General features: G+C 35.9%; 2 protein-coding genes across 2 annotated transcripts; one reads left to right on the top strand and one right to left on the bottom strand.

Annotated features, from left to right (window-relative positions):
* Positions 1-108: 108 nt before the first annotated feature.
* Positions 109-4,534, bottom strand: LOC108206482 (uncharacterized). Its single transcript, XM_017376796.2, has 5 exons — positions 4,398-4,534; positions 3,617-3,767; positions 3,029-3,108; positions 1,273-2,932; positions 109-1,030 (listed from the first exon to the last, which is right to left on the bottom strand). The coding sequence occupies exons 2-5, from the start codon at positions 3,765-3,767 to the stop codon at positions 357-359; spliced, it is 2,565 nt and encodes an 854-aa protein (XP_017232285.1). The 5' UTR covers positions 4,398-4,534; the 3' UTR covers positions 109-356.
* A 3,254-nt stretch (positions 4,535-7,788) lies between these two features.
* Positions 7,789-8,682, top strand: LOC108207278 (uncharacterized protein At4g02000-like). Its single transcript, XM_017377737.1, has one exon. It carries the CDS (start codon positions 7,789-7,791, stop codon positions 8,680-8,682), a length of 894 nt encoding a protein of 297 aa, XP_017233226.1.
* The last annotated feature ends 2,729 nt before the right edge of the window (positions 8,683-11,411 follow it).

Genomic DNA, 11,411 nt, shown 5'->3' with positions numbered 1-11,411 from the left:
GACCATTTTAAAAGTGAGAAGTGATAAGTTAATAATAAAGTGTCCGAAAAAGAAGTAAAAGTTCCGAGAGAGCCTTAAAGTTAATAATAAAGTATCTTCTTTGCTACATTTATTTAAGCAATATCAAATTTATATATACCAATTACCAAGCCTTCAAAATTGTAGTACTATGCACTTGTACATCTACATTTCTCCTTTCACTGCTATAAGCTTTACACGATTACAAGAACAATACCTATTTTCTAAAATATATACACTCAAAGACATGCAATAAACTTCATTTTACATTACTGACTTAAAATACAAAATCAGCTTCATTTCCCCTTGGTCTATGCTAGGCAGTCTCTTCAACAATCTCAAGTACATATTAGTTCTTCCAAGAGTTCATCGAAAATCAAATCCTCCAACTCAAGTGCCACACACTCGGAGTCTGTTTGGAGATTCATCCAACCATCAGCTTTTGACAAATCACGTTCCACTACATCGTCTGGTGGCTGGTCAAGTTCAGATTTAAAGCCAATGTACTTGAGAAGATTTTTCAGCACCTCCTCTTCATTGGATGGTTCGCGCAATGAATGGACTTGGCAACTTGTTGATAATTGCCTTGGGTAGTATGTGAATGCTGTCTCATATATTTGGATAATTGATTCATTGATTAAATCAAACAGGAGTTGGTGATGATACAGTAAAATGAGGTTCTCTTGTGAACATTCTGATTCATGGGGCCACCAAGATTCCTCTACTTCATCGAATATTAGTGGGCTTATTGGTTGCTCAGATGAATACCATTCCCCATGAAAGCCTTTATCGTTGAAGTTTGCCACCGTAAGGATGTCTCTCACATAACTTAAGTCAGACTCTTCATCTTTGTCCAACTTGGTATCCATGTGACTTTTAAAATTCTTGCGTGTATTGTTAAGATTTTCAGGGCATGCTGTACTTGTCATCGACACAGAATCTTTATCTGAGTTGTTGAGCAAGGTGAGCAAAGATTCTCTCTCGTAGGAATGATCGCATGTGTGCTCCAAACCTAAAACCAGCATTATTTGAATGAGTGTTCTAATTACAAAGTATGACCCTTTCTGCTAGATGTAAATTTAACTCTTGGATGGATAGTATAGAGAAGTAGAGTAAAGAAAACTACGTATTTGGCAAGTTCAAAAATTGAGCTATAAGTTCAGTGACAAAAAAATGTTCATCAGAAAACTAATATGTCTGCTCATGCTTTCATATATTATGAAGTTCGGTTGATTTAAGGTAGACATTAAATACCTTCTGATACCGAAAGCTCTGTTGGGCTTGCTACATCCTCTTGCAAACAGCTTATAAGAGTTGAGTCCATTAGACTTGTTCTTGTGTCCTTGTCATCGTCAATCTCCATGGAGTTGACTTGAAGATCTTTGTAACAGCTGCTTTTCTCAAACGCTGGTCCAACTATTTCCTCACAATGTCCATTCATCAAAGCCGTAGTACCACAAACATCGATCACCCTTGTCGAGCTCTCCAAATATTTCTCCTCTTGATTACTTTTAACATCCTCCACACTTGTTTCAGAATGCAAATTTCCTTCATTTTTAACCAACCGTAAGCACTTCTCTGAGTTCTTACCCACAGATTGTTCCACCGGCTTTGATTCACTCAGACTATTATCTTCAGTAGCTGTTGTGCAAACCAGAGAATGCATACTTGACACATATGGATATAAGGTTTCGAGAGAATCCTCATCATGATTGGGCCAAGGAGATTTACCATGAGGCAAAGACTGATTCCTTTTGAAGGATATTGGAGCATTCCCAGTTGAGGAGGTGTCATATTCGTTTGTAAATCTAACACTCTTAGATATATCCAATTTGTTTGTCATGCTGAAGCTATAATCAAACAAGCGAGCATATCTGTGCAGTGAATCATTTAGGGAGGATGTTCTTCTGTGCCTCAAAGTACTTCTAAGATTATTAATAGGACCAAAAGTAATATTGCAACTGTTTAAGTCCTTGAAATCATCATCCCGTACTGTTCTTGTATCACATATTCTAGTCAACTGCTTCTCTCTCATGGAAGGTAAATATTCATTTGAAACTTGATCGAGTAGTGAAGCAGAGCTGCAAGGAAGCTTATTTCTATCTGCCTTGTCACAAGGAACCTCATCTTTATCCGTATTGTTCTGAAGCTTTAATTTTTGCCTCTGATCTTCCATATGTGCAAACACTTCACTACCCACTGTTTGTGGAGTCTCATTATGCAAATTTTTTCCTCTTGAAGAAGACCATGTTTCTGTTTGTTTGTCTTCAAGTGTAGCAGGCTTATAGTTTTTTCTGCGCAAGTATGACAAATTAGCTGCAGGGAATGTCCCTGACTTTGTTAATCTAGCTTTTGCATTAGAATTTTTAGGCATCCAAAAGTCATTTTCTTTGCAAAGATCCACCTCTTGTTGATATTCTTGAAAAAGATCTTCATTTATTTGTAGTAGTTTTAAAACATCCGCATGCTCTTTCAACTGTTGCTGGGAAGCATTCTGTATAAACTGGGTAGCATGTGCTTGATCCACCGATATTTCTCTTGCTCCAGAGAAACTGTAGTTTTGAGAAAGCCTTTGGTGCTCAATGTAGTCCATTAAACTTTCTTTAGTGTACAAATCAAATTTATTCCAGTCACTAGCCATCATCATAGCTGGACGCTGCAATTTGGTGGCGCCATCCTTCCTAGGAAAGAATATGATTGGACTTCTCCAATCCTTACCTGTTTTCCTGAAGCTGTCATTTGATGTGTCTAGATGCTTGACAGAAAGAGTTCTCTCCAGCTGCAAAAGTGCAGGAAAGTTCAGGCCTGTTCTTTTGTTATCATCTTCCTTGCGAATCATTTTAGCAACTAGTGCTTTCACGCGAGCTTTGAGAGACCGTTTATGAGTTGGGCTAGCCTCTGTACGTGGATTAACCTGATTAACATTCCATAATGTTAGCAATTGATTATGATCAGAGAACAAGGACCTCCAAAGCTTAATAGAATAAAAAAATGTAGCAAAGAAGTATACAAGAGAATGACTTGTTTCAGCACCCACAAGCTTCTCTCCAGCACAATCGGCACCTGGTGTTGTCTTCGGAATTTTACTGTCTGCAACAACAAATACATTCCCCAGAACATTAATACGGGACTTTCTATGCACATTCATCAACTCCCAACTAAACAACCAACTTCTTATCAACTACTCTAACAAATTAGGAGAATTACATTCATTGAGACCATTTAGAACATCAATTCTTTTGATTTTTCTAATGTAGTACATTTATAATACATATGCTATTTAACCATCATATTCCCTAAACTACTGCATCTTGAGACATTAGAATGCTAAATATAGAACCATCTATGCATCAAGCTTAGAACTGTCACCCATCAAAGTACGACTTAAGCGTGATACAAATTCAACACTGCGACGTAACTCAGTTGACATTGTTAATTGAGGTGTGTGCTACTGCTACCAGCAATTTCAGTATGTCAGTTAACATTGAATGATCCATTAACATTCCCCAACATCAATAAGACACAGATAGATGAACCTAGAGACAAGCACCAAGACGCGAAATAAAGATCCATCAAATTAAATGAAACAAAAACTTACTTTTGGCATTATTCTGCTTATTGTGCCTTTTGTGAGGTAACATTTTTCTGACATTGTTCTGCCAATGATGGTAGTCAAGAGCGCAAATTATTCTCCACAAGATTCCCCGGGATTGATCATTATTCCGGTAAGCTGGGTACTGCTTTCCCATCTACAACGCAACAGGATATAATTCTTCAAATTTTTTAAAATACGAAATTCAACAAGGCCCTTTCTTCTTTGACAATTATAAAAACAAGTATCATGTTAGTTATTAAAGATAGCTATTATCACACAAACACACTCACACACCAAAAAGCTACAAATCTCCTCCTAATGTGTGCCCATTTGGCTAAACTTATTTCTCAGAAATAAGAACTTAATTATGGAAAAAAGTACTTACATCTCTAATTTTTCCTGAAATAAGCCCTTATTTTTACTAATTAACAGAATATAAAACACCTCAATCCTCATTAACATTTATATCTAAAAAAAATCATTTTTTTAAAGAAATAGGCCCTTAAATTTTCCAAAATAAGCTAATAAACAGCTCCTTACACTTTGACATCTATATAGAGGAACTAACTACTTGTGCTTATGAACAGAACTCAAGTACAAGAAACACTTGTAATAAACAATACAAACCAATACAAATTTACTCTTAGATTCACATAAGCTATAAAAATAAAGGCATAAATTAGCCAAAACATCTCAAACCAAACGGAACACAAGGAGAAATGATTTTGCAGGAAACGCAAAAAATTAATAAATTAACAAAAGGCAGCAACAAGTAAAATCTAACCTCTGAACAGAAGGTGGGCGGAGAGAATGAATAACAGAGAGAGAGAAAACAAGTTCTGGTGCATGCGCATCAACTGATCAAACTAAAATATAACGGCTTGAGGAGACTAAGAGCAAAGAACATGTATAAAAGAGAAGACTGAGATAGAGACAATTTATCTAATAAATAATTATACTAATCGTAAGTATTGTAAAGTAATGACTAACTAGTAATCAAGTTAGCTGAGGGATGTTGAGTTTATCCTATAATACATTGTAAATCAGTATTCTCTCCGTTTCAGAATAATACAAAAATAATATATTTTTATAAAATATTTTCTAAATTAAAGTACTATGAATATTAAATTTTTTTCAAAAATTTTTTGAACAAACATTTACATCTAAAATTATGTGAGAAAAATCAAAAGTATTATTATTTCAAGGAGAGGAAATGAGAAATTGACCAGGACCAAGAACAGAGAAACAGTAATCGAGAAAATGGTCAAAGAGTTTAAGGAATCAAACTTCAAATAACAACTAGAAGAAGTATACGTCAAGCCAGGTTAGGCGCGCACCCATTTTACCAGTCAACTACTTCTCCCTCCCTTTCATGTACACGTAGACATACATATAAAAAAGAAAAATGGCAGAATATTAGTAATATTCTGCTTTTAAGAAACAAATGACGCTATCAGGAGGCTGAGATAATGTCATGCGCCCGAGTTATAATTAGGAGTCCTGAATTATAATTAGAAGGAACACAAATGATAAGAAAGTAAACTTTATAACTTTCACTCGTGCTTATACTCCCAGGTTTTTTAAAAAGAAGAAAACAAATAAAAGTGGATGCAAATATAACATACTTTCACTTCAAAAGTTTCACTACAAAAGTGGGATGAAAGTGAAAGCACATTTGCTTTCACTTGTATTCACTTGCTTTCTCTACTAAAAAAACTCAGGAGCAGGACCGAAATATTTAACAAAGCTATTAAAACAACAAGAAACGTAAGCCATTTGAGGAGCTGTTTTGTTCGCTTGACAAATCTAATTAAAATGTTATGTTGAGAACGAAGATACTTAAAGCACCCTTTCACAGTGTTCCCCTGATATATACTCCCTCTCTCCCGATTTATCACATTTTAATATTTCTAAAAAATATGTTTTGATACAATAGTTTTTAATTTGAGTAGTCATAATGGTGTTCCAACACTCTTACTTAAAGCAGTCGCCTCATTTGATCTATGGATATGGCATGCATTTTCGGGGGTTGCTGGTTCCAACAATGATATAAATGTTTTAGATCGTTCATCATTATTTGATGAAGTGCTAGAAGGTCGTGCCCCGAAATTAAGTTATACTCTGAATGATAACAATTGTAATTTGGGATATTATTTAGCTGATAGAATATATCCAGAATAGGCTAATTTTGTCAAAACAATTCCACGTCCACAAGGTGAGAAGAGAAAGTCATTTTCCAAATATCGAGAAGGTCAGCGAAAAGATGTTAATTAAACGAGCATTTGGTGTATTGCAGTCTCGTTTCTGGAATAAAGGAGATCTCGCTAGAATAATGAGAGCATGCATCATACTACACAATATGATGTAGGGGCGAGCAGGAAAAACCGAAACCGCAAAAAAAACCTAAAAAAACCGAAAAACCACACCGAAAAAAACCAAACCGCAAATAAAACCGAAATAAAAAACCGAAATTAGTGGTGCGGTTTTATTTTCGGTTTTATGCTAAAACCGCACCGAAATTAACCGAACCGAAATATATATATATATATATATATATATATATTAATAATAGTAATAAAGCACTTTAGTCATTTTTAAACTTCACATCTAATTTTATATGGAGGTTCTTCTTCCATACTTGCATACTTGTTGAGTCACTTAAATAACCGGGCACCTAAATATTTAGAGGAGCGCTTGATCGAAAACTATGGCTATTGTGATTTGCCACAAAGCAGAAATATTTCTGTTGTTATTCAGCTAATCAAATTTTATTATGAAATCTATTCTACTTTTTTTTATTTATGTACTTTTTGAAAACTTTTTATTTGAATTTCATGATTAGTTGATTTTGGGTAATTTTATTGACTTGACATCATCTAATTTCTTGTCAAAATATGTATGTTTTAGTTTTTATTGTGTATTAAAGTTTTTTAGATGAAAGTATGTAATGTTTCCTATATCCTCATATAGAAACAATAGTAAATAGTAACCGAACATATTGTACATATTCATGAAAATTTTATATTTTTTTAAAAAAATCATTATGCACAAGAGTAGCAAATAATAGTGGAAAAATCGGAAAAAAAACCGCAACCGACTAATGGTTAACCGCAACCGAAAAACCGTTTTAATTGGTGCGGTTACGGTTAATGATGATTAACCGAACCGAACCGCATTTATCGGTTTGGTAACGGTTAATGTCCGGAACCGCACCAAACCGCACCATGCACACCCCTAATATGATTGTTGAGGATGAATTAAAGAGACACATATGCTACACCATTTGGTCTTCTACCATCTTATGATGACACAACAAATGGAATACCACAACCGAATTTAGGCGAGGAGCCTTTTGCTCCGTATGAGAACTATATTGAAAAAACTATACAGATCCGTGACCGACAAAAATATCGTCAATTACAGACCGACTTGATGGAGCACATCACAAAATTCCACAATTCCAGCTAAAATGATTTGAATTTCATGTTTTGAATAATAAATATGTTGTTCTTGTAGCATTTTTTTAATTATATGTCATGTACTTGAATTTATGAAAAATATTTAATTTTAATTTTAAATTTATGTCAATTAAAAAAAATCATATTTTATTGTGTGTAACTTGATTTAGTTATATGAAAAATGTTAACATATAATAAAGACGTTAAGAAAATTTTTGGCCATCATACGATTGGGGGGAATTGAATGGGATTGCCCAAGATATATTCTAAGGCCAACTTTTATTATGTGGCACATTTGTGGGGTTACTTAATTAAAAAGTTGACCACATGCACTGGAGCTGCTCTTAGACCATCTCCAATGCAAGCCAGAATGCTTCATAGGAGACTATAAGAAGGATCCGTGATATGATAATTGCGTTGAATGAAAAAAGTGGCTAGGCTAGAGCCCAAGTTGGCGGGCTCAGCCAACTCTCTCAATTTTATTATTGTTTTTGTTGTGTATCCTGATATGTCCAGAACTGACCAACAGTGAAAATATAATATAATTAAAAAGTGAGGTCGGGCTACCATCTTGCATGGATTGCAAGTGTATGTCTTGTTCGTGTGATAAGGAGTATTTCATATTTTAAAGTTTAAGGGGGAATCCGGTATTATGGTGGGTATATTTATCTTGTTACTTTTAGTCCTATTTCATTTCTTGAGTTTTTTTGTGTGAATATGGAGAAGAGTAAAGCTAGTTTGGAAGAAATGTGTGCACGGCTGGTGTTAGAAGATGAGGAGGGAGAGGAAATTCTGGTGGGAGAAGAAGAAGTAGTAAAAACTAAGGAATCATTCATTTTGGTGGGCCGATTTCTAACAGATAAAAATATTAATTTTCCGGCGATGCAGCATGTTTTGTCATCATTATGGCGACCCAGAGAGGGGGTGGAAATACATGATTTGGGGATTGGAAGGTATTCATTTGTCTTTTATCACATATTGGAGTTACAGAAAGTCATTGATGGGGCACCATGGAATTTTGAGCAAAGCTTGCTAGTGTTTCACAAGTTGGAAACAGACGACCCTAATGTGGTTGCATTAGATAGAATGGATATATGGGTACAAGTTTATGATATTCCATTACGTATGCTGACTGAGAAAATTGTGCAGTCAATAGGGAACTTAGTGGGCACATTTGTTAAGATGGATCCAACAACTTTGAATGGCTTGTGGAAACAGTATATTAGAATTCGTGTAACAATGGATATTAAGAAACCATTGAAGCGCCGAATGAAATTAAAACGAGAAGGTGGGAGTTCCAGTTGGATCAATTATAAATATGAACGTTTAAGCATGTTTTGTTTTGTATGTGGCCGATTAGGTCATTCGGATAGAGACTGTGAGATAGTTTATGCGAATCCGGAAAAGATGGTGGAGTGGGCTTATGGGGTGTGGCTTCGAGCTCCCACCAAAAATACTAGAATGCAGAAAATGGGATCGAAATGGTTAAGAAACGGGCCTGATGGTGTGCGGTCATGGCAAGTCGGTAACAATCATGGAGGCGGTGTTGATGTTGCAGTTCGATTCATGGAAACTGGGGGTGTGGTTAGCGAAATCCCAAGGGTTTGTTGACATAATTCAAATTTCTCACTGAAATCAAGGAGGATCACAAAGTCATACAGGTAACCAAAAAGCAAGAAATACGGTAGATTGATATGAGAGAGCAGATTACGAATAATACAGTTATGATAATGGATGTCAAAAGGAAAAGGGTAGATACAGAAGATGAAAATAATGAGATAATTGAGGAGGATGTGGTGAACGGTAATAATACAATTACTAGTGTGCCAAAAAATGTATTAGAGGCGGGTTCTCGACTCTAGACCCGCCTAGCCCAATGAGTGTCTTGTCCTGGAATTGTTGTGGTTTGGGTAAGCCACGAACAATTCGGTTTTTGAAAGAAATTACCCAAAATAAAAGGCCCAATATAATTCTCTTGTGTGAAACGTTAGCTAAAAAACAAAAAATAGAAGAGTTATGTTGTATGCTTCACTTTGCAGAGTATGTAGCTGTGGATGTTCAAGGATGTAGCGGGGGCGTGGCGCTATTGTGGAGAAATAAGGGGGGATATAAAGTGTTGGAAGCCATGAGAAACTATATTGATGTTGAGGTTGAGCATAATGAAATAGGGCGATGGCGTTACACCGGATTTTATGGATTTTTGAAACATCAACGACGAAGAGAGTCATGGGAGATGCTAAAAATGTTGAAAGATAAATCTGCGCTACCTTAGTGTGTGTTAGGAGACTTTAATGACATGATGTATACTCATGAGAAGAGGGGATTGAGAAGCCATCCATTTAACTTATTAACTGGTTTTACTACTATTCTTTTTGATTGTGGACTGATGGATTTAGGGTATGTAGGAGAGAAATATACGTGGGGTAAGTCTTGTGGGAAACATAACTGGATTCCGGAAAGACTAGATTGTGGTGTAGCAAATCTAGGTGTAACATAACTGGATGCATCAAACGTGCAAAAATATAACAAATCTAGGTGGGATTATTTGAATTTATTGGAAAAACAACAAGTCTATTGGAAGCAGAGGGCAAAGCAATATTGTTTACGGGAGGGGGATAAAAATACACGTATTTTTCACCATTTTGCATCAACAAGAAGGCAAAAAAATAAGCTGGAGCGGATTAAAGATGTGAACCCCCACACGAGGTTTGTGAATAAGTGATTGTTTGATAATGAGCAAGGAATATCCGTGTTTCTGCTACCTTGATTGGTGGGAGAGGCCACCGAATTAGGATATCACTACTAGCACGGACTACGCAGGAAATTTATATCCTCTAGATGTCTCGGCGCTTTCATTATCTACGTTGTCTCTAAAATTGAAATAGGATCCTATAGCGATAGATTTCTCGTTATATTCTATGGCCTGTGGTAAGTATGGTGACTGGCAGGAAACAACAGAGGGTGTGCAAAAGGTGATTGAAGATTATTTTGCTACTTTGTTCAGGTCCGTAAATACAGATGGGAAATTATCAGATTATGAGTCAGTGAATCAAGTCTCGGGGTCTGTTAACGAGGAGCTCATAGATGAGGTTACTTGTGATGAAGTCAAGAATTCAATTTTCTCAATGCACCCAGATAAGGCATCTAGACCAGATGGATTTAACCCCGCTATCAGGAATTTTGGGATGTTGTTCAAAAGGATGTGGTCGAGTTTTGTCATACATTTATTAGTTCTGGGTTGATACTTGAGGGTGTAATAATGCATTGGTTTGCTTAATTCCGAAAATTAGGAATCCTGAGGCGATGGCAGACTTGAGACCCATATCATTATGCAATGTTCTGGCTAGAATACTTTCAAAAATATTATCGAATATATTGAAGAAGTGCATGTGATCTATAATTTCTGATAAACAGAGTGCCTTTATTGAAGGGTGGTTGTTGACAAACAATGCACTTATAGCTTTGAAGATCAATCATCACATGAAAAGAAAGACTCAGGGTAATGCTGGAATTGCAGGCCTTAAAGTTGATATTTCCAAAGCCTATAATAGATTGGAGTGGTCTTTTATTCGAAACATGATGCAACGATTTGGTTTCAATTAGGTATGGACCGATAGGCTAATGTATTACATCACCTTAGTTAATTACAGCTTTATTTATAATGGCGTGGTGTATGGTAATATCAAGCTTGAACGAGGATTACGGCAAGGCGACCCCATTTATCCGTATTTGTATAAAATATGTGCGGAAGGGCTTAATGCTATTTTACGGAGAAACGAAGAATCTGGATTGATTCATTGATTCCGAATTGCTAGGGGTGCTCCAACGATCTCACACTTATTATTTACGGATGACTGCTATTTACTTTTTAAAGCTACCAAGGCAGAAGCTCAGACTATGATGAGAATATTATATAGATATGCTGTTATTTCTGGGCAACTAATCAATTATATTAAATCTGTAGTTATGTTTTCGGCAAACACAAGTGATGCAGCTCGTATTGAGGTATGTACTGAGCTAGAAGTTCAACATAAGTCAGACCCGGATAAATATTTGGGTATGCCAATGAGAATTGGAGCTAATAAAACGGCTGTATTTGGTTGTTTGGTAGACAAAATTGAGCAAAAATTACAAGCTTGGAAGAGGCAGAATATTTCAAAGGCAGGAAAAGTCACATTGTTGAAAGCAGCTCAATCCATACCTAACTTTTGGATGAGCTTGCTATTGGTGCCAGTGGAAATTTGCACTAAGATCGAAAACATAATGAATGGGTATTGGTGGGTGATAAGTGGTATTTATACACACTTATAGGCCTTCATTTCCACTTAAATTGGTTGGTT

This window comes from Daucus carota, chromosome 2 (assembly GCF_001625215.2).
Source record: "Daucus carota subsp. sativus chromosome 2, DH1 v3.0, whole genome shotgun sequence".
Taxonomy (NCBI): Eukaryota; Viridiplantae; Streptophyta; class Magnoliopsida; order Apiales; family Apiaceae; genus Daucus; species Daucus carota.
The sequence above is the reverse complement of the archived record's forward strand: the minus strand, read 5'-3'. Positions and strand labels throughout refer to the sequence as shown.